Source organism: Antedon bifida, chromosome 9 (assembly GCF_963402885.1).
Source record: "Antedon bifida chromosome 9, ecAntBifi1.1, whole genome shotgun sequence".
Taxonomy (NCBI): domain Eukaryota; kingdom Metazoa; phylum Echinodermata; class Crinoidea; order Comatulida; family Antedonidae; genus Antedon; species Antedon bifida.
In genome coordinates, this window is record NC_136234.1 from 16,826,559 (window position 1) to 16,851,284 (window position 24,726).

The 24,726-nt window shown below is 35.4% G+C and overlaps 2 protein-coding genes across 7 annotated transcripts in view; one reads left to right on the forward strand and one right to left on the reverse strand.

Moving 5' to 3' along the window:
* LOC144851613 (rab3 GTPase-activating protein non-catalytic subunit-like) overlaps nucleotides 1–24,726 on the forward strand; it is a 194,146-nt gene that overhangs the window by 79,708 nt on the left and 89,712 nt on the right. The window lies entirely within an intron of this gene.
* On the reverse strand, nucleotides 54–21,717 carry LOC144851615 (nidogen-1-like). Of its 6 annotated transcripts, none has more exons than XM_078709161.1 (23): nucleotides 21,430–21,717; nucleotides 17,631–17,764; nucleotides 12,277–12,433; nucleotides 11,853–12,040; nucleotides 11,371–11,522; nucleotides 11,071–11,196; nucleotides 10,651–10,887; nucleotides 8,760–8,960; nucleotides 8,053–8,286; nucleotides 7,695–7,817; nucleotides 6,874–6,999; nucleotides 6,403–6,516; nucleotides 5,622–5,744; nucleotides 4,995–5,108; nucleotides 4,260–4,388; nucleotides 3,644–3,766; nucleotides 3,322–3,555; nucleotides 3,030–3,201; nucleotides 2,697–2,854; nucleotides 2,400–2,529; nucleotides 2,148–2,263; nucleotides 1,660–1,833; nucleotides 54–1,352 (listed from the first exon to the last, which is right to left on the reverse strand). In XM_078709161.1, exons 1-22 carry the CDS (start codon nucleotides 21,616–21,618, stop codon nucleotides 1,703–1,705), a joined length of 3,411 nt encoding a protein of 1,136 aa, XP_078565287.1. In that variant the 5' UTR covers nucleotides 21,619–21,717; the 3' UTR covers nucleotides 54–1,352; nucleotides 1,660–1,702. The 6 variants fall into 6 exon arrangements, with proteins under 6 accessions (XP_078565287.1, XP_078565289.1, XP_078565288.1 ...); XM_078709163.1 differs by having other exon boundaries at nucleotides 56–1,358; nucleotides 1,693–1,833; nucleotides 11,071–11,181; XM_078709162.1 differs by having other exon boundaries at nucleotides 56–1,358; nucleotides 1,693–1,833; nucleotides 6,874–6,993.

Consider the following 24,726-nt stretch of genomic DNA (forward strand, 5'->3'; position numbering starts at 1 on the left):
CCATTTGCTTATAGTAAGAATTTTATTATTGATTAAAAAATAGAAATTAAGATTCTTCACAAACAGGAAAAACATAAAAATTAAAATTATTATTTAGATTGTACTGAAGTACGAGTATAGGCATAGTCTACACTAGCACAATTGTGTATGAAACTCAAGTTTGGCAACAAACAATTTTCCAAAGTTCGGTAGTGTAGAAGTTGATAAGTTGCAGAAGACCACACAAGCAAGCTTTAGTTTGAAAACTCGAGCAAACAGAAACAAAAATTTTCCAAACAAAGTTGCTATATAAGTTAATAAAACTTCTGCAAACTGCAGAAAACAAGTTTGCAGAAGGCAATGCATTTTGTGAAAAACTAGCTTGCCGAGATTTGCAAACTCAGCGAATGGAATCAAGTCTTTGTAATCATGTGATTCTGCAGGTCGACAAAATAACAGGATCCAGTAAGCCATTCAAATCAGTCTGTGTAGTCATGTGATTCTGTGGGTTCTAAAGGTTCAAAACTCAGACTATTTTCTAGTGTACTTATCGTGTTTCGGTTTACTAAATACTTCGAAGTAGCATTGCGCCAGGGAGATAAGGTCAAATAATTGGTCAAATGTTTGTCCTACTCTGGCGTCAGTGTTTTTGAAAGAATCAGTACATTACCATCATAATTTTTCATCTAAATATTTTATTTATTTTACTAAAAACCAAAATCTATACACCGATACACACATCAACTAACATAGAAAAGATAGAAATGACGCAATTTGATATATCAAAAATAGTTTTAGAAAAATTACCCTTTAAAATTATAAAATATCTATCACTCCCTGAACACCTGTATAAGTATAATATGCAAATTATATGTAAATTATTTGCTATGAATATCTAATATTCTAAAATGGTTACATGCATTTATTCTAATTTTTACATTTTTAATATCACTCATTAAAATATGTAGTCAATCCCGAAAAATGCTCTAAAATTTAGAAAACAAAAATCAGCAATTACTTTCAACATTTCTGTTTTAGTCTAAAAAATATGTTTAATTTGTGTACCTCATGAATATTCAAACATTTTCATTACTTACGTAAAAATAAATGATTTTGTTTTCTCAAGGTGATGCATTTTTTTCTAGTCTTGTCGAGCACTTCTCGGGACTAAAACATCTCAAATTAAAAAAGTTTCATATAACTATCTACTTTTGGCATGCATATGTACACTTATTCTAATAAGATAGGATGCCAAATATGTATAAGAATACGATCTATACTATATTGGAAATAGTTGACAATATTTTCTACGAAGTAGTACAAACAATGTTTTCAGGCCAAGTTCAAATAGCAACACAATGCATTTAACTTGGCTAACCCTGAAAAAAAAACACACGATAAAAGAATTACAAATATGTATTTAAGAAACGAAAAAATAATGCAGTAAAGCAAATATCAACATAAACAAGTTTTATTTTATTAACTCTAGGGTATAACCCCGAATATATACGAGTGCTATGTTCTTAAACAAATAACCAGACCCATGCGGGGGCCGAGGTTCATATTTGTGACGTGTTTTAATACGGGGTTGTATTCATCGGTGAGATCATGTTCTCTATATGGCAAGATAAAACGAGTATGTGTGAACAACTGTGAAAGGGACACTATTAAATACTAAACACATTCCATGTAATAGTGTAGTGATGCCCTTACCTGTAGTGTTCTATGGTGCTTCTTCGCAGGGGATAGCGTTACCGTCTGAATAGGAACCGCATGCGCATGTCTTCTCGTTTCCTGGTTTTGGTAAGCAGAGGGCGCTGCAATCGCCATTGTTGTACGCACAAGCGTTTGAACCTAAAAAACATTTTTAAGTATTATACAGTTTATCATTTAAAATCAGATGTTCAGAGCCGATGTTAAAATTTTTAATAAAAAATGAATTACCCGTCGTCATAAACAAATTGTAGAACCCTTCGGGACCAACTGCCACTTTAATAGGGAGTGTCTCCTGAACAGAGAGCGCGGTCGTAGCGGTAAACATTTGCTCCTCGTACGTTTCACGGGAAAGTGTCCCCTTGCCCTGAATAGGGGTGTCCCAAAGGATGGGTTCACCTGTTGAACAGTTTGGCGTGAAAATTGTAAAAGTATCAACACTAATATATGCCTACCTGCTGGACAGGTGTCTGCTACAACAATTCCGTACAAACGACCAGAGCCGCCAGGTGGTGACTGCAGTGGGGTTCCTAGGCTGTCGTCGTTCTTGCCAACATTCTCAATTTTTCCACTAAAATGAATCAATCAAAGTAATGATAAAATAAAACACTTCCTCATTCTATAGTTTTTTTTCAGAAACAGATATATAAACACATAAAATACGCCTACAGTGCTACACTGTTTTACTCAACATTAGCAATACTTACGACTGCCAATCTGTCCAGTAGAATATATTTGAGTTCACGGTAATACTGAATGGATAATTTGCCTTGGACGTGACTGTAAATCGAGAACTTATATCTCCGTCCAAGTTCATACACTCAACTTTCCTTGTACCTGAAAAGAACGAAATGAAAGAAATTAAATACATACTGCCTCATCATAATTTAGAGACAACTATCTTCCTCTGAGGTACTTGTGGCTATTCCTGTGGTCATGGTAAAATTAAATTTCCAAATCAAATTCTAATCTGTAGTTATCGTAGTAACATAACAAGACTCTACCTGCGTCGGCCCAGCAAATCTGTTGGCTTCTGTAGTCGATTGTAAGCCCATTCGGTAGCTTGATGTTCTGGCTCACCATCACCCTTCGGTTACTTCCGTCAAGAGCTGACATCTCGATTTTGGGGTTGCTTCTTGTCCAGTCTGTCCAATAAAGGTTTCTATGAAACGAACAAGTATTCAACGTTCAAATCAAAACATTTACGTTTTATGTACATTTAAATCTTTCTAATGAACTCAAATAAGTTGTGTTTTTCTTTCCTTTTCTTAACAATAAAGTTTAATTAAATATACATTTCTTTTATGAACAAATATGAAAAAGAAGAGGAAGATTACCCGCCAACAGGATCTACAACAACAGAACGTGGCTGCTTCATATTGTCTTCAAATAATATTCGTCGATGTGAGCCGTCCAGCTGTGATACTTCAATACGATGGTAACCAGAGTCTGTCCAGTACATGTTGCGACTGACCCAGTCAACAGCAATTCCTTCTGGGCTTAATAGTCCTTAAAAGAGAAGAGTATCTGGTTACTGGAGATCTCTCTCAGCAAGAATAAAAAGGCAGTATCATCAAGGTCAATTGTCTTAAGAAGACGGTTATTTCAGAAGAAGATGTAGTCTTTTACCTGATCTGATAAGTACTTTAGCACCCGTTCCATCTCTGTATATACTACTGATAGTACGGGAAGCAATGTCTGTCCAGTAGATGACCTCATTTCGACAGTCATAACCTACGCCAATGATCGTCTGACGTGAGTTCATGTATACTTTGCGCCCTGGTTGTCCATTTAGTGGTAGACTCATCAACGAATTCGATTGTGCGAATATAAGGAAACCGTCTTCATCACCTACTGGAGATGCTTTGAAAGAGATTGAAGTAGAAGTTGATTATGTGTTAAGTTAAGCTTAATAATGTATCGATTCGTGAATATAAGCTACGGTAGTTACCAATACACGATCTGCCATCGCCTTCATAGCCGTCACGGCATACGCAGTTGTAGCTGCCTTGGTAGTTCTCACACCTCGCTTGACTGTGGCAGTCATGAATGCCCAAGACACACTCATTAATATCTGAGAATTTACGAAAAAATAGAGTTGCCAGGACTTGTGTATATTTGAATAAGTTGTGAATATAATCAGTATTAGTAACCTCAAACAGGAAAACAATAATATAGATCGACCTAAAAAACGTTTACTAACTGGTCATTTTTGTCATGTCGAATCTACAGACGTCCGTAAATTACAATTATTACATTATGATATATGATGACAATTATGGCGTCTTTCTAATACCCCTTTCACACCAAAAGCAACACTCCGGAGACACTCCGGAGTTTTGGTGTGAAAGGGTTACATTTCGTTTCGTATCTGAACTTGGTTCCCGCTAGGACACAACGTAATTAAGTAAGCGCAACACAAATAGTTTGACCAATCACGACACGATAGATCATTAACTGTCGTTTGCCAATGGTCAACTCGCTTGCATTGCGCTTACGTCCTTGCGTTACGTCCTAGTGGGAACCAAGCTTAAGCTGTCTCCGGTAGGCACCATAGTTTTACTGACCTGTGCATACGAAACCATCTCCTTCGAAGCCATCCAAGCATTCACACGTGTATGTCTGACCAAAGGGTCTACACTGACCCGCGTACTGGTCACATGCGTGGGAAGCGCAGGGGTCTCCAATTGGAATCTCTGTTAAATATAATATAACAATATTATTATTACTTGATCTCATAAAATACAAAAAGCATTGCTATAATATGAGGTATGTTTTGTAGCTTTGATAAAATAAGTTAACAGAAGCATCTCTTTTTGAGAGAACACATCCATTAAGGGGACACTTTCTCTTGAAATGAACACTGAAGCAATATATATACATACGGTCAACTCTTACTCAGGAAGCAAAGAACCTAATATTAAGGGAATATTTTGTTAATGTTGGGTACCTAAGGTGTTTTTAAGAGGGGTTCTATAGACTTGCTTAAGTCTGTAGTTATTGACTTTTTACGTTTTGATTTTTGTCTGAATACGAGCTCATGTATTATAAGTATGAAACGCCATATGTGCCAACTTTTTATTTTTACTTATTTCTGTCTAGAATCTAGACTCGGGGGGTTCTAGTGTAGGCCTATATAACCGTGATTGATGAAAATGTGTACTGTCTCTACGTCTCTGCTTCATAAAAGTTTTAGTGATTAACACATTTACACATAAAACATAAAAGTATAACAAACCCATCATTGCAATAGCAAGCAGAAAAAACAAAATGCTTCATTTTCTAATGTTATGCAAACTTACCTACACACATATTATTAACTCCAACAAAGCCATCGTTGCAATAGCAACCAGTCAAACCATCTCTCGTCTCACAATGTGCATTTTCATTGCATACATAAGGTGCACATGCTAGAGCTATACAGAAAAAAGATCCCAAAAGAATATGCAAGCAAGCTTAGTACTAGTTGATTACATTCAGCAATAGACCCTCACCAAAATACAGTAATAATTGTATTATGTCGACAAAATTAGTAATGTTCCGAACGGCGCCCCGTACTAACGACACTGAATGAGTAGTTAAATATTTATAGTGGGCCAACTCATGATCGGAACAATTATTGATTCCTTATAATATTAATAATTTTAGTTATTGAATTTCGGTCTCAGGAATTGGGGATGGAGGTAGTAATGTCCCAAACGGCGCCCCGTACTAACCACACTGAGTGATCTAAATAATTATAGTGGGTCAACTCTTGATCGGAAACATTATTTATTCCTTATATTAATAATTTTGGTTATTGAATTTCGGTCACACGAATTGGAGATGGAGGTAGTTTTTAGTCAGATTTACGATTAACATTATTACTTGTAATAAGTAATTCCACGGATTAAATTTTAAATATATATTGTGCTAATTGGTTACCGTACCTACACACGTATCGCCAGTAAGCGTGTATCCATCGATACAAATACAGATTGCTAAGTTATATTGGTCTAACTGGCACCTTGCATTAGGATCCACGCATATAAAACCATCGCATGCATCCACAGCTGAAGCAAGTAAAATGTTGTGGAGAAAGAAAGTGTTAAGCTCTGCCTACACTATCAAACTAGTTTGACAAAAAAGGGTTGATGCACCCAAATATGGTAGTGATATACCCACATATGGTAGTGATATGATATGTCCATATATGGGCACATCACATTTTTTTTGTCACATAAAGTTTGATAATGTAGACAGAGTTTTATAAATAAAGTTAGTCATCATTCAGATTTAAAACCAAGCTACTATTGGTAAATTAAATACAAGTGAGAATCAAGTTTTAGCAGCATACACCGGAATTAGTGAAGCATAACCAAAAGCACATAATAATAATAAAGTAATATAGTATACAGGTAAGGCCAGCCCAAGCTGTTTACTAAAAGTTACATATTAAAAATAGAATATTTATAGGGCCTATTAAAGCCATTTTTATGTGATTTGCCTTTATTTGTACTAAATGCAGCACAATGCAGATATTTGCTATGGTTTCCACTTGGACGCAACGTAATGACGTAAGCGCACCATAAGTAGTTTGACCAAACACGACTCGAACTGTCGTTTGTAATTGGTCAACTCACTTGCATAGCGCCTACGTCCTTGCATTGCGTATAACAAAGCTCATAACAACCTCTTCAGCGATACAACGTCATCTTAAATCCGACTTACCAACGCAATATCCTCCTTCTTGTCTGTAATTCTCTACACAGATGCATTGTGCGTTTCCAGAAACGTCTTCCTGACAGTACGCGTTTGAGGGACAGATCTCAGTCTCGCAGGGACCTGGAAAATAATTCAATTCAGTTCAATCTTTTATGTCAGAATCTCTGGTCCATAAAAAAATAACATAATAACATACGTATAAATTTGATTTAATTTAAACACGTTTTCTCTTCAGATATTATGCGTCAGTACAGATTCAACCAAACCGACATTTACTTTAATTTTGGCCATTCATAGCTTAATATGCAGATTGTAGAAATCCGTAATGGATAACATCGTGTTTTTAGTAGATTTATTTATAAAGGTGTAATGACATTGGTTTATAAAAATAAATACACAATGCACTATGCGATTTAATGGCTTCCCAATACTATAGTATGGAAGAATCTAGTATATTCATTATAAGTATTCTGTTACCTCGGCAGTTGAAGCCATCCCACGTGTAACCAGGACTAGTACAAACGCAGATGTATCTTCTAGCATCTGCAACGACGGCACAATATGCATCGCTTCCACAGTCGACGTTTGCACATACAGCTATAGCTATAGAAGAGTAGAAAGACAAATAGTTTGCACTTAAATGGTGTAGGGTGGTAAAAAAACAGATTGGTATTACCAGTTAAACTCCATTGAACGTTTGCTTGAAATGAAGTTAAACAAAGACGCCAATGGAAATTAATTCTTTTTTTTAGGAATTCATGTTTTTCCTTCGTTTGCTCTCTGATGTTTTTCATTTGACTGTATTTATGTATGATGTATGGTATGAGGTGGATTCGAAATAAAAACAAACGAACACTAGAAGAAGCAAATTAGCAGAAATCAAAGAATGCCGATGTATTTGATTCTTAATTAACCCAACGCAGTAGTTGTTAACAACATATAGGGCCTACCTGATTTGATCGAGATCGAGTTATTGTGTGTGTGTAAACTAACTTGAAGAAGGTCTAAAGCACTTTCTACACTATCAAACTTTATGTGCCAAAAAATGTGATGTGCCCAAATATGGTAGCAACATGCCCAAATATGGTAGTAACATGCCCAAATATGGTACTGATATGACATCATCGTGTGCATATATGGGCACCTTACTTTTTTTTGTCACATCAAGTTTTATAGTGTAGACAGAGCTTAACTTTAGTCCTGGACTGTAGAGTATATCTTCTTAGTCCTCTTTGAAGAATACCGGACCATAAAGTTTGGTTTACACGCAATAACTGTCACTTTCGTAAATTACGTACCTCTACAATTGTAACCATCCCCTTCATATCCATCATTACACGTGCAGTAGAAGCTGCTTCCTCGAGGAGTGCAAATACCATAACTACTACAGTCATTATTTGCGCATGGATCAACAACAGTTTCTGAATAGTAAAACAAATTACGTTAGGTCTATTCATTCACATTGCGTTTTAGCTTGCTTCCAACTTGGACGCAACGCAAGTGATTTGACCAATTACAATCGACAGTTTGGACTATCAATCGCGTCGTGATTGGTCAAATTACTTGCGGTGCAAGTCCTTTGTGTTGCGTCCAACCAACAAGGAAGCAAACTTTCGTACGACGGGTTTTTTTTTTATTTGGTAGGCCTATACTTACGATCACTTGGTGCTATTTTAGACGCTGTAGCAAATCTAAGAATATTTCCCTGATTTTCGTCGATATCAAATGAAGTATATTGCTGAATGATGTTCAAACTCATCGAGTCCTGTCCGCTTGGTCTGTCACGTTCGTCTGCCGTACACTCTTGGTATGTTATTGTTTGATCAACGTTGTACGTAATGCTAAAATCGTTAAACCGTACCACACGGGTGCTAACCGAACGAATGCGACCTGTAGGAGAAATTAACAAAACATCCATTAAATCGACAATAAACTCTATAGGTTGACAATTCTGAATTGGGTTATTTACATTTGAGTTTGAGCCAAGATTATCCAGACGATGTGTATGGTTGTTAAAGATTGGTTCCCACTAGCGACGCAACGCAACCTACGCAACGGAAGAAAATGCCCTTCCAATAATTGTGTTTGCCCCCGCCTGCGTGAAATCAAACCTGCGATATTTGCAGCACTGTTGCATCGTCGGTTCCCACTTGTGGTTACGCAATACAGCACTTTGCGTCAATACGTCGTTGAGTTGCGTTCTAGTGGGAACCACGCTTAAGTAAGACATAATTGTAAGTTTGACGAACCAGGTAATTGAGAACAATAGCATACCAATCAAAGTAAATATTGCTCAAAGCCAAGGTTACCGCCAATAAATATAGCAGACGATATGTATGAATGTTTCCGATTTGAGATCATACCTGGCTCCTTCCTTTCATACACCATTTTATGTTCATCGTAGGAAACAGTTCCATCAGATTTCGATATTACTGGCAATGTGCCTTCCACGTTAGTGTTTACCTGAAGTTGGCCTACATCATCAAAACCTAGAAATTCCTGTACAATGCGCACTTCGTAACCACCATCAACGGACACGTACGCATCCCGCAACAGCTTGCCACCTGAAAAATTTAATCAATAATTAATTATTTACAATATCTCTGACAATGATTATGAAATGTAATAAAAGTACATGATTATCTTACGTACGGTCATTTTGTGTATAAGCCTATTCATTTATATCGTTGAATTGTATTGAGAAAGATGCCAATAGTAGAGACAATATTGCCATGATTATGTAGAATTTACATTCATATGAATATATTTTCTGTCTCCTAAACTTTATTTGTAATGACAATGTAGATAATTAATTTATAATTTTATTTTTGTATACGAGCAAATTGGAATTTAAAAAAATCTTTTATTTTACTGTGAATTTGAATATGAAAAATTCAGAAAAATGAAACGGAAATGAATATAAGTGAAGAATGTGTATAACAACATATTGTAGAATACCATGGGGGAAGTCAGTATTGAGGGACACAAAGCAATAATCAGCGATCAATCAATAAACTACCAACCAGTTCTATAAGAAAGACGTTTAGGCCTACAAATTGTAAAAATTATATATATATATATATATTTGCACAGTTTCTTCATATGCCAATTAGGCCTACACCGGCAATCATTGAGAAAATACTTTCACGTAACTTGCCTTCTATGGGTCTAAATTCAAACATCTAATGTTTTCCCAGTGGAAAAAAACATTATAAAACCCATAACTTTTTAAATGTTATAGTATATTACCGTACGTGACGTCATTATGCATCTCTCAGAGGTAATATAGGCCTATGTCGTAGTTTAACTGTATGTTTTAAAATAGATTTATTTCCTATGAGTACATAGGCCTATGTGTAGGCTTTAAATATTGTTAGATTAGGGTGGGGTGGGGTAGGACAGAACAGATAAAAAGAATAATTAATTACCCAAAATCCCTTCATTTTGCAAAACTAAAAATGCGCATGCGTAATATTTTTTAAAAGGTGTGCAAAATTCAAAACAGACGACATCGAGAGAAAATATACTCACTCAGTCAGTGTAGACTTCAGCTTATTAATTAAAAATACAGACTACAATGGCTGAATTTGTGGTGTTCATCAACTACAACATCAAAGTAAAGTAAGTAGATCTATCGTATATATTTATAAAATAACTTTTTGACAAGTTGTGCTAGACATGCACGGCTAAGCTTAACTAGGCTAGGCCTAGGCTAGGCCTAACTAGACTAGGCGCGCTCTACCCTACCTCCTCCCTGCCCTGATCAAGCTAGAATAGTGACACTGTCGCTAGTCAAAGGCCGAGTCGGCCGTGGCTATATCAACATCCCATGAATGTCTATGCCTCTACTAGGACTAGTCGAAACTTCTACTGCTACAAGCCAACGAGTCTGCTGGCCTAGCTTAGCTAGCTTGGTAGCGTTTATTTGTCTTGGTTCACCCGATGTGACATTGATACATTGTGTATGATGTGTTTTATGATTGAACCTGGTCTACAAAACTTACTAACTTTTCTATAAACTATTAAATATGGCGCAGGTAAGACTACAGTAGGCCTTATATTCTTTTCCCCTTTCGTTTTTATCATTCATGTGAAATTAGTTTTTTTATAAAAAGAAAAAATGTTGTTTTTCCTTTTTTTTTAGTTTAAAAAATGTGTATGTTCTCGTTTTACTTGTTATTTTGTATTGTATAATTCATTTGATATTTCAAATAAAGTCATTCATCAATAAATAATAAATTTTGAAAATCAAACCTGTGAGTTGCAATCCATTCACAGCTTTGTCATCGTCCGGCAGCGAGAACATCCATCCCATGAACTCGCCAATCGTTGACAATATCTGCATTGTTAGCCCAAGATCTTCGTCAACAGGGCTTACGGCCACGTAAGCTCTACCCTCATTTAAGACCCCAAAAGTATGAAGGTCTAAATCAACGATTGGTACGCCATTGATGTTGCCATTCATAAGACCACTCGCCCGAATATCGGTATCTAAAATATGAAAACGACAAAGCGTAAACATCATTTAGGCAAAGCGTAAACATCATTTAGGCATGTATGCCAATTCCCAATGCTATTTCTAGCTAATTGTTTTCGTCTAATGGCAATTGCACGACATGACCATTTATTTTGTACGTTGTCCACACATGTGAACAGAATCTTAGGATCACTTACTCTTTAGTGTACACGCCAGGCCATTTCCTATGTAACCGTCGGCGCAGACACAGCATTCTCCATCTGTAAACCGTCTACATCCTCCATTCTCATGACATTGACTACAATCATCTTCAACAACACCAGCTAAATTGGTAAACAAATTAAATTTAATATGATACAATATAATGAACAAGGAACGTTATACATAATGCCTTCCTGGTCCTTTGTAATTCAGTTTTTCTTGATATAATATAGGCCTACCATACACCTTAATTGGTACACTACCAATTAACACCAGATATGGTATTGTATTTTTACCTCGATTACTAGTTTCGTCCACAGGCGTTTCAGTTGTTATAACAAATGGTGTTTCGTCTGTTGGCTCTAATCCGGAACCCTCTGGTTCACTGGAACCGAATTCTGCTCTTAGGTCGTATACAAACAATCCAGGTCTGCCAACATTGGATGTTCTGTAGGGAATACGTTGCATTAACATGTTGAATAACAAAACCAGGAGTGGTGTGGTGTGTATGAGTGAAAATACGGTTAAATAAATTAGGTGTGACTGTTTTTTTAAATAAAAAGTTAATCCATTGCCTGCTTATTGATATCAATACAATGTGTTAAGCTCTGTCTACACTTTCAAACATTATGTGAAAAAAAAATGTGATGTGCCCGTATATGGACATGATGATGTCATATCACTACCGTATTTGGGCATATCACACTTTTTTTGTCAAACTAGTTTGATAGTGTAGACAGAGCTTTAAAAATATATTGAAAAACGAAATGTGCCTTACAGATGCAAATCGAACGCGCTGGAGGAAGCTGATCCTGGTAAAATGAAGTACGAACGCCTATCTCCAAGCGTAGCTCCTGCTTGTGGGTAATTTGTGATCGATGAAGGTTCGTTGATTGGATCTTCGTACATAAACAAGCTGTACGTTGACGAGCCATCGGTTGCCAATACCAGTTGGAATGTGGCACGCTAAAATATAATTGGAAGAATGTTATGCATTGAACCATTATCACCATTCCTGCCATCTCATGACGCTAACCATCACCAATAACGGATAGGAGCCACCACCTAAACATCATCAGCAATTGCCAGCGCTATCCAATACCAGTAACGACGTCGTATTATCAAAAGCATAGAAATCACATAGCGGATCAACAATGTGTATTTTATATCCAACGCGTAGTTAAAAAAGAACATAAACCTACCGCTACATCTCCTTTCTGAAGGACGTTTTCCCAGGTAAAAATTAATACTGATCTTGGCTGAAAATTTTTGTTCATGTATCGGTATATGTCTTCACTGGCTCTTCTAAGGTAGTATTGGTCGTTAGTCGAACCATACCAGACAAAACCAGCATCAGAACTGGGAAAAACAACAATTGATTACTGTAAAAGCAGGATTATAAGTAATGACAATAAATACACCGAAATTCACACTTCTCAAACCACTGTGCGCTACTATACCAACTGTGGTAGCACTAGCGCACAGTGATATTAAATAGGACTTAGTTTACCACTGTGCGCTACTATACCAATTTTGGTAGCACTAGCGCACAGTGATAATAAATAGGATTTAGTTTACCACTGTGCGCTACTATACCCATTTTGGTAGCACTAGCGCACAGTGATAATAAATACGATTTAGTTTACCACTTTTGTGAGTGATTGATTGAAAAATAGTTATTAATTATTTACAGTTTTTGTGTTTCTTTCAAGTTTTTGGTTAATACCTATATCGGGAAAGTAGAGTTGGGAAAGTACGTTTTTGAATGCATGCCAACAATCCATACCGAATATATATGGGCAAGTATGAAATCGCCGACATTGTTAAGATAGTAACAAGACACAAGGGAATTTCTCACAAGTTTGGTCAAGCAACTAATTTGTAACAGTTACTTTTGTTTCCCCCATGGGGTATTAAAAATCAGATTTAAAAGTACCGAGAGTCGTAAATAAAAAGAACTTATTTGTAAGTCGCTAAATTGTTTTTCAATATTATAATGTTCTAATAACTTTTATTATTTCCGACTTGTGGTAATGGTATATATATCGCAAACTAGACTATTTAACGAGTCGTAAATAAGTTCCTTAACTATATTTGATGACTTTTTGTATTACTCACGCGATATGGAACTTAAATATTTTTAACTTAAATGAGTCTTGATTTAAACAGAGCATGTATGTTTTGATCATTTTTAAATTCCGTTTTCAAATAAAAAATTATAGATATTCGCTTCAAAGTATTCAAAATTGTATACACTATGCAATAAATTACTAAATAGGCCTGAGATAGTTCAATCAAATGTTCAAGCACAGTGTATACATTGTAAGTGACATCGTACATACTGGGAACATACAAATGGTAGGTGCATTTTGACAAAGAGTCTAAAACACGATTAAAAACCGTTTTGACCGAAGGATTGTCCTTCCTATTTTGATATTAGATAACACACCCTATTTTACGTTTAATCACGTTTTAACCTAGTTCAGATGGGTGTCACTACATGACCTAAATAGACATACAATACATTTCACTTTCTTTTGGATTAAGGCCCATTTACACTAGGACGATAAATAACATTTTTTCTTCTTGAATAAAACAAAATAAATTAGAAAGGTTTTCGTTCTAGAACTCTAGGATAATCATTTATGCTGTCTTTGATAAAAATTAATTTTTGAAAAATCCAATCAAATGATGTCATAATCAATAAAAAACAATAAAATCTTTTTATTTTTGTCACGATATTATTGCTCTTATTAATCATAACGTCATTTCATTGGACGTGTGAAAATATCATTTTCATCAAGGCAGCATTAATGGTTACTCTATAGTTCATAGGATGAAAACTTGCTAGATTTCTTGTGCTTTAGGCCTATCTATTAAAAATGCATATTTGTATCGTCTATCGTTATCGTCCTAGTGTAAATGGGCCTTTACACTATATTTCGGGACGATGTTATAACAACAATTTTTAATTGAGCAGTGAACATTTTCATTGGAAAAATTGTGATTAACAATAGGTAATAGTTGATCTGAAGTCTGTGTAGGAAACATAATAGTTTCGTACTGCATTTTCGGAATTGTGCTATATAAAATAAAATGAACGTGTGAATAGGCCTAGCTTAGTCATAGGCAGGTCCACGTCCCTATATGTTTCAAAATCCTAAATCCGCCACTGGAGTTTCATGTAGCTATGCTGCACTGGGGCGAAAATCATTCAGAACTATAAGTATCATCAATTAAGCATTAATTGCTGATGGATCTCTTTGATCATTTCAGACATTTCATTTCTTTTACAGACGATTGCAGTCAAAAAATAAACATGTCCCCGGATATTATTATGACCCCGGCTAATTCAATCTATTGTGTCTTTGGAACATTTTCTGCTCGAGCGACTGAGACATAATTACCGCAGTCACCACATGAATCTGATTTTACAATTTTCATTTAAAGCCGTTTTTAACTGATTTATAACTATTGTGATTGGTATTGAGGACAACAAAACAACTTGGAACTGTTACAAATTAGTTACAGCAGACAGATATCACAGTTCAATAAGCAACTGATTCGAGTTCATAGCAAGTTCAAGCGAAGAGAAAATATTTATATCATTTTCGCTCGGATAGTCCTATTTTACTAAATACCAAGTTCATTGTTTCAGTTTTCAGGGAGATTTTGGAAATAAATAAAGTTTCTTTAGATACCTACAATTCTGACAAACAAGTAGCCAATAGTTTGGATTTGAGTGTCGGGGAAAGTTCCGGGCAGGCTATCATTCCGTTTACACGGAATAATACTTTAAAGTCCTACCAGGAATAACATAAACAGCGATTTATTTCTCGCCAAAATGTTTTCTACTGTTTCAAACTCAAATCCAACCGGTCATCTTAGATTAAAGTAGTTGATCTATAGTTTTATTAATAAACCTGGCTTCATCGAAACCATTTGCTTAAGATAAACTCAAGTAGGTCTACATGCGACGACCCTAACACATAGTACTCCTGATTATAATAATGATGTTAGTATTTGTTACTGTGTACTGATACTTCATCGAGGGAATATTTTGGTAAAGTTTGGTTCCCATTTGGATGCAACTTAACACCGTAGGTCCAACGATATCTATGGCGGGCCAAACTCATTTAAACAAAGCCTATCTCTATTTAAAACTAAGATATCTCTATTTAAAACTAAGATATCTCTATTTAAAACTAATATATCTATTTAAAACTAAGATATCTCTATTTAAAACTAAGATATCTCTATTTAAAACGAACATATTTCTATTGAAAACTAAGATATCTCTATTTAAAACTAACATCTCTATTTAATAGAGATATCTCTATTGAAAACTAAGATATCTTGTTAATGATTATATGACAGTTTGGCCCGCCATAGATATCAATGTGACAGTTTGGATGATCCATCGCGTCGTGATTGGTCAAATTACATATGGCGCGCTTACGTACTTTAAGTGTGAACCGAGCTTAAAGTTTAGGCTTACTGTACATGCAATAGCACTTAAGAACTAATATAACAAGGCGGTTGTTTGATTGTATTGGTTGTAATACCATAGATATATTATAGTGAACTATAATATCTCTATGGTAATACGTTTCTTGTTTACAACTCCGGTCAATTATGTTTGTAGCCTCCGAAGTTTATGAATGGCCGGCAAAAGAACGTCAAACAATGATAAAAGCCTACATAAGAGTTTATCCTGATATCGAATAAATGGCGTTTCAAAAGCTAAACAAATACAAATAGGGAGCTTACAAAACCACATAATCTCCTAATTGTGTGTCGTTAAAGGTTCAAACAGAGTCGCCTGTCTTTGAATGAGCATGTTTGTATCATTCTTTGGGACATTTAGTTTGTATGTACTTACAAACTTAATATGTTTAACCTTGCAAAATTGATTATAAATTAAGTTGAATGAATTGGAATTACAATTTGCTTCCGATTGCTAATAATAGAAGTTTACAAAGAGACTAGAATAATGCTAATTAAGTTTATATTCCGGTGCTAATTAATTATTGCACAATAGGACTGCGTAACAATTACTTTTTACGCGTGCGTACAAAGGAGTATAACCATAGTGACCTATGAATTCAATTATTAATTTGAATTTCATTAAGCTCACTTTGAAGCCGCGATAAACGAGCGGTATCTTGTCTATAGCGACAAATCAAACCGGGAGTATCTTCTCTTCTGACAGAAATCTTAATCACATGTGATACTGTATGTAAGAGATTATTTAGATGCTTAGGTTAATCATGGAGTTATGTTGCTGGTGGTATGACCTGTTGCTGTCAGTAGACACGATACAGTAATGTCGTTAGCCATGATATCGTACACGAATCGGCTGCAATTTAAGGGCTACACTACAACCATAAGCAAACACTATAATGTCAGTGTTTGTTGCGATAAAACGATAAGAAAGGAAGTCAATATTTGACCAGAATTAACTTGAATGGCAATGAAATAAAATATTCCATGGCATCATCATTCTCATGGACAATGAAAGGTCAATTCCCATCGAAAAAAATACCTTCCATCCAGTACAGTAAATATTGTAAAATTCAATATAATAGATAATATATCGTGCATAATGTGTTTGAGGTGTTACGTAGCTGTATACGTTACCGTTCCATCATCTCTCGTACAGATAGTTTTCGTAACAGCTTTTTATCCAGCTGCCATTCGGGCCTGAATGCTTGTCAGTATACCGTACGAGAGTGATGTGACACTTTGCAATTGTTTTTGTTAGTTTACCATGTATCTGTTTTTGTATATCCCAGAGCAAACATAATTTATATGTATATTTTAAGAAAATGAAATGAAAAGTAATTTTCCACTGATGAATGAATGAATATGATCAAGTATCATTTCTCGTTCGTACAAAATAGAAACTATTTCATGCAAAATCATAGGAACTGTCTGCTGATACTGAGAATATAATGTAATATTAATAGGTCCATGTGGAGGAGTGAGATGTACTTTTAAAGCACGTTAATCGGCTTATCTACCCTAATTGACATTAGGATTATACCGATAAGGCTATAATGCAAATATTGGAATCTTGCAAGGGCAATACATACATAATCTCGTGTAGTTCATTGGCATCTTTCTTTGATTAAGGCTATATTTTTCTAGTTCTACAATGACGTAATAATGCTAGTTGCTGAAGGCCTACCGGGAAATGAAATATAATATACTAAATGGAAAGCACATTATTCAGTGGCGTAACGCAGAGGCCCTGGTTTAGAAGCCCTCCAACGCTGGAGGTCTCGGCGTTTTTAGCTTTTTTCGACATATTTTAATGCCTGTATTTCCCTCTGAGCACTGCTCAGGGGCCCCCATAAGCTCCGAAGCCCTATAGGTTTAGCCAGTGAGTGCTCATAGTCGTTACAACGCCACTGATATTAGCGCAATCGATAATAGAATCACCACCATCACCCTTGTCCCAGGGTGTAGGCTAAGTAAGTACGAAACAACTATCGCCATCGTGGTGATTATTAATTATTACTCGGTCATTAAGAAACATTTTCCAAATCTTTACCTGGTATCGAAGTCAGCTAGAAACGGTGCAATCAGTCTTGTTGGATAATTTGAAAGATATGTAGGCCGACTAAAATCGTACGCCTTCTCACCGAGTGGGGTTGGTTCGAACTTTAAAAACCCGTCAGTATGTACCTGTGTATAATAAAAAAGGAGTCACTTGTCATAGCCAAAGCACAAAGTACGTACATTGTACGTACGCACATACATTATATACGCTAAAGGCCATCAGTATGTACCTGTGTATATAAAAAAGGACTCGTTAAAAGTGAGTCACTTGTTATAACCAAAAAACATAACAAACGCACAAAGTACGCACAACGCACATATACGCAATCATGATTGGAAGACGTTATCATTCACATACTGTAGTAACCAAAACGTATGATTTTATTACCAGTAATTTAAAAACCAGTTTATTAAAAAAAGAAAGTTATTGAACAAGAAAAAATGTGCATACACGAATAATATGTATACACCGACTCCTAAAAAAACCCCTGTTTTTCTTGTATTGGTAGCATTGTTAACATATAGTTTGAGAATTTCTGCTGAGGTGCAGACAAATACATAAAGTGTATTACATTGTAACGAGAGGCGGATTATTTAAATGGTTGTTAAACTATATAAACATATCATAATGTGTATTGCACTACTGGGAACACAGGTTGGAGGTGGGTCAATATTTGTCAAGGATCTGCTTCAACAAAATAATGTTAGCATAAAACATTTTTAACATTCTGATAAAACCTAAGTTGACATTTTTGGAATAAAATATTCTGATAAAACAAAAGTTGACATTTTAAAAATAAAACATGATAAAACACTTTATAAGATTACATTTTTGGAATATTGAAGAATTGTATTGAATATAGGCTATACAATTATTTGGAAATAGTTTTGGACGTAACATTCCTAAACAACGGTACCAACAGTAAAGTTCAAAGTTCAAATTGCTAATCAAGTAACACTTGATTAGAAAAGAATTTTAAAGAAATATCAAATTTCTTGAGGAAGTATATATTGTCTTTTGCTGAAGAACTGTGGGATTAACTTTGGAACTTTTGGACACTCCTAATGGAGGCGATTATACAATACAATTTATTTTATCGAAGCCAATATTGAAATAAGACTGGTTTGCAAACAATCTTAATTATCGATTTAAAAATAATGTTTAAATATAATTTTATACATGTTTATTTTATATTTCCTGTTATGTCTGGTACATGACTAAGTTTAGTACAACCACTACATACATCCTAATTGGTACCTACGTCATTCGAGTCCTTGATCTTAAATAATGCGAATAAAAAAAGTTGTATTTTGTATAGGTACGCTACACATGATAAAATAGTACATGGTATGTTTTTCCGTTTAAAAAAAAACAAAGTATGACAAGCCAAGTTTGCCAAAAATACTCAATCCACTAAGCAATTGATACCATCTACACCGGTATGATGTCATGCTATTAACGTCTGCGGTGGAATGTGGTAGCTATTATAAAAGGTACGGGAAGAGAGGTTGATAAACATAGACATCCTGATAACAAGCATGGAAGAAAACAAGATGAAAGGAAAAGAACGATAACCAGATGAAGATAAAAGAAAAAGAACGACAACCAGACGAAGATGAAAGAAAAAGAACAAAAAAACAGACGAATATGAAAGAAAAAGAGCGAAAACCAGACGAAGATTAGAGAAAAAGAGCGAAAACCAGACAAAGATGAGAGAAAAAGAACGATAACCAGACGAAGATGAGAAAAAAAGAACGAAAACCAGACGAAGATGAGAGAAAAAGAACAAAAAAACAGACGAATATGAAAGAAAAAGAACGAAAACCAGACGGAGATGAGAGAAAAAGAACAAAAACACAGACGAATATGAAAGAAAAAGAACGAAAACCAGACGGAGATGAGAGAAAAAGAGCGAAAACCAGACGAAGATGAGAGAAAAAGAACGATAACCAGACGGAGATGAAAGAAAAAGAACGATAACCAGACGGAGATGAAAGAAAAAGAACGATAACCAGACGGAGATGAAAGAAAAAGAACGAAAACCAGACAAAGATGATAACGAAATGGATAACCGAATAGAAAAAAAGTTAAAAAAAGAAAGATAAATAAAAAAAAGAGGAAGTGAAAGAACAATAAAGCAAAAAAATCGAAGAAAGAAAAGGAACCATAACCAAAGAAGATGATAATGAAACAAGATAGCCACGAGAAGATCAAGAAGAATAAATAAGAACAAGATACAAGAACAAAAAAAAAACGATAAAGGAATAAAATGCGTCTTAAAAAAATTGGAAAAGAAGAAAGAAATGTTATTACAAAATTGGAATATAAAGAGAGAAACAAAACAATATAAACCAAACATGATTGAAGAAAGGCTATCGCATTTTATAACTATGTATAGGCCTAGATACATAGTAAAACATGAACATAATAGTAGAAATATTTGACCTACATTTACCCTTTTGATAATAAAGGAGTGTTGGAGTTTTATCTTCTTTGTCCTAATAGACCATTACTGATAATATATCAGCAGTAAAGTATTGCTATTATTAGATATGGGTTATTATTTCTGATGATAAACAACACATAGGCCTATTTAACGACTCTGACATTTGAATCAGATATGGATTTAGGCCGGAGTAATGGCTGTGCAAAGTTATGTTTTCTCCAAATTGGTCCTTGTTATCTAACAATAAATTTTGTTTGTCGGAAGTTGTTTCTTATGAATAATCTGGAAGTGAGTATCGAGTATTAAAAGATATATGTGGAAAACATCCGTACTTAGCACAGTACAAGTAAAAGTTATTTGTACAACTATAATTCCTCTATGGTGTAACACAGCCCGTCTGTCATTGGCATTTCAATGGTGTTTTCGGTTCACCGCAACATCTTTTATGCATTTTCACAGCCTCCAGAGGAAAAAAAATAATTGATGGGACATAAATAGGCAAAAATCGCGACAATATCCGCGTCAATAGCCACATGTAAACAGCCAGCGCCCTGGATGTCCGCTTGGGTAACGAACAATTCAAGAACCCAGCCTAGTCCGAATTGTTCTTCTGAAATCGTTTCTGATAATTACTTAACAATAACAGGTATTAGACCGATTTCTTTTTAATGGAATGACGGAGCAGCCGAGTTATGTTTGATTGAGGTGTTTATGGAGTCTGTAAGTCTTCTGAGAGGGATAAAATCTCGTTCGCATTCCAATGCCGTGAAATTTTTGTTTGATTAAACGTATATGAAATCGGTTGAGTCATGCGAAGAATCGGGACTTATCAAACCCACGGGGCTACCGTAAAATATATTTATTTATAGATCTGTATTACACAACCCTGGTAAGCATTCATGTGTACACAAACCCTTTCACTCTATATAAAGACCACTTTACTGTTTTTATTTCCCTAGCTTTGATCTATCCAGGGAGCTATATTTATACCTCCCTGCTATCTATGTAGTCATCGTGTGTGCATAAATCGAGGTGATTAAAAATAATTAATAATTAAGATAATGAATAACAGTTTAGCCAAAAAATGTATCCTGTTGATATAATTAGTAGGTAATTAAATTGTAAATATGGTACTATGTTACATAATTGGATAGGCCTAGCCATTGTACAATAAACAGATGTAGTATAGGTCTATATAGGGTATGGAGTTGTATATAGGGCGAATATATAGTTGGCGAAAAAATAACTATAAATAATCGGTATTAGGTGTTTTAACAATACGATTCCCATAACTACCTAGATTAGAAATAGTGTAGGCCTACAGCAAAACAATACAGTACTTACGAATATTGCGGTTAGTTGTGCATTGTTTAAAATAACTGGAACCCTGGTGTTCAGATTTGCTTGTTGATCGTCACCCGATCGGATAGCTTTATGCCCCTCTGATGCTCCGTATGGGTAGAAATCGCCCCTACGTAGGCCAAGTACTGTTGTTGCCAGGCCTAGCAGCAATACCTGCCCGAGGGAACCCATTTCTGTTCACCTTTACGATGTTTGACTTCGTGATTTACAAAAGAGGCAAGACAAGAGGCACTGGCCTGAGCTTAAACACAATACAAGTGCTTAACTAAATCTCAAAGTTTAGAACCGGAGCAAATCTGGGCTGTTCCACTTCGTGAAAGGGGAGTTTCACTTTTCTTCTGAACTAAATCAACAGGTCGTTCTGGTGGGGGAAATAATAATTATTATTATAGCATAAATTGTAGCATGTGTTTAATTAAATATGTATCAGTCCGTGAGTTGTTTTTTAACACAGATAAAAAATAAAGACAGGTGTGAGTTAATATTCAAATTAACACATACACCTGTATTCAAACGTTTGCTAAACTAAAGAGGAATGTATATAGATCTGCGTTTATATAAACACATTCGTTTATATATCTTTAACTAAAAATCTTTGTTATGCAATAGATTTGTTGTACGTTCAACGTAATGTTACGTAATGTCATCGGTAAGCCTTGTTATTTTGGCTCATAAATTGTATTCGAAAATACATTACTAAGGTAAGCATCTTAGATTTTTTAATCAACACACTTATACATTTGTTAAAGACGGTCCCTTGCCAATGTCGATTTTAGCGGCCATGCAGATCGTGCGACTTAATTGCGTCGATGATGGAATTCAAAATTTGAATGGAAGTTCTCTCATTCTCGATCTTCTTTCTTATGGAAACACGTTTCATTCTATTCACAATTTTACTTCGTTTACTCAGCAAATATCAAGATGCCAACGGGAAAATCAAAACAATTAAAGTTTCTAAAGATTTCTGAATAATGAGACCCGTTTCCAAGGTAACGTTTGTGTAAAGAGTGTTGCGAACAATGTACGTACCGCGCTTCGAAATCGTTGATAATCCTAAAACGAAAATTGATTTTCGAATACCAAATTTTTTACCATAGGCCTACAGTCGCCGCATGATTATTGTCGTCAATTAATCAGTCATAGCGTAATCATTACGCCAAAGATTACTTCTAAGATATTCCTTAATGTTTTGCCTTTTTTTAAAGAAAATTTGCGGGTTTGAAAGACTCGCATGCGCCACATCAATTTAGCTATATATACACAGAAGAAGTTCATAATGCATTCACATATATCAATTCAAGTTTAGGTACTATCTCTTCTCCACTTTGCAAAAAGATAACATTTCTAAAGGAGGATATAAGCGCCAAAATAATCCGCATCTAGCATGCTATACTAATAAACTGAATGTATTTGAGGTCATGGGTCATGTAGTCGTATAAAATACTGGTAATAAAAAAGACGTATATAATATTATATGTGATAATTTATCGCTCGCGACACTTGGTGTCAGAAGATCAGCATATTTAATTATAACAAGGGGATTTCTTTGTTTTAAAAACTTTCACTCCAGTTATAGAAGACTGATGAATAAACGTACTGTTTAGAAATATCATATGCGAGGACTCGCGTGTTTTTTTTCGAGTGAAATTCAAGAGCTAAATTTAAGAGCTAATATTCTCGAATGCACCTTTGCTGCATGGTATTTCATAAAGCTCTGTCTACACTATCAAACTAGTTTGACAAAAAAGGTGTGATGTGCCTAAATATGGTAGTTATATGCCCAAACATGGTAGGTATATGACATCATCATGGTCATGGGTACATCACATTTTTTGTCACATAAAATATGATAGTGTAGACAGAGCTTAATCATCACGCGCGCACATTGAATAACGCGCGCACATTGTACGAAATGTTACGGTTTTTATAGTGTGTGATGATATTGTTGCCATTTATGGAGAGAAATACGAAACTCGAGGGTGGGGGTATAAAATGACACAACCACTTTATTTCAACGCCAAGAAACCCATTGAAGCGTGTGATTACGGAATTGTTACCCTTGTTCCGTACACAATCAATCACTGTTCTAGAAAACCTTCAAACTCCGGCTCATTTAACAAAAGGGTAACTTTTGTAAATGTTACCGGGTAATGAGGTGCCGACAATGCGATCGGTAACAAAGTTTAGTAATAGTCCTCATACTTTTGTAGTTTTGAGGTCAATCGATTATTTCATGTTGTTTTTTGTTTGTTTATATTCTCTAATAAGTTTGCATAAGTTTAGGTGTCTTCAAAATGGTATTGTCAAACTGGTATCGTCAGCAGATATCTCACCTGAGGGCGCAATTTGGTCGCGTCAATATGCGATCAAAGCCAACTATGGTTGTAACAAAGATGATATAGCGCAGCGGTGCTATAATTTTGGTTTTAGGCCTATTACTACAGAAAGTTAAACTCCCTATATTTACATTATAGGCCTAATCGTTGCTATTGACCAAAAATGTGTTTGTGCGCATTGCGCAAACCGATTTTTCGTCACTTCTTTGCATATTCAAACGATCCGAATGTTTACGCACGCGCATCATATTAAATTATTTCAGACTTTTAGAAAATGTCGCACACGGAATTTACGCACACTTAACGTCTGCAAAACCGTATTGTAGGCCTACCGTAGCCTAACTGTTTACCACATTTTTGTTTTACAATTAGCATTGCTTTGGTGGATTGTAAATGACGAGAAGTCAAGTTTGGAGACGTTCTCGCCGGATCATATTTTGTTTTTAATGGAATTCAATTTATTCTTGTGATAGTTATGTATTTTTTGGATTAAACTCTTTACTATGGACTTTCAAACCGTAAGCCGTGTCGGACCAAATATCGATAATTGGGATATTGACGATGCGCCTACGACGTCTGGACCGCCACCGTCAATTAGGAGCAGAACCCACCTAAGGCCAACGTATGCTGATGAGCCATACGATATTCGAGCTATAGACCATTTGCATGGCAGATATATTGACTGTTCTATTGAATACAATTTCGATGAGGCCCTAGAGTCGCCATCGGCATCCCCAAGCTCTACTGAGTCTTGTGACGTCTCCCTGCTGAACCACCACAACCACCAAGCAGACTACAGCCTCAGCATCGCAGACGATGTTGATGAATGTGGTGATTACTATGGAACGCATACTTTTCGAAATACAATGAAGAAATGCACAAGCGGCCCATCATACAATTGGAACTTAAATTTAATATCGAGAATATTAGCAAAGACAAAACG

Coding starts and splice junctions, on each gene's coding strand:
- LOC144851615 (XM_078709161.1), bottom strand. CDS start 21,618: ATGGGTTCCCTCGGGCAGGTATTGCTGCTAGGCCTGGCAACAACAGTA. Junction 5,109..5,621: donor TACTGGCGATACGTGTGTAG/GTACGGTAACCA, acceptor TTTTCTGTATAG/CTCTAGCATGTGCACCTTAT. Junction 3,767..4,259: donor AGATGGTTTCGTATGCACAG/GTCAGTAAAACT, acceptor GTAAATTCTCAG/ATATTAATGAGTGTGTCTTG.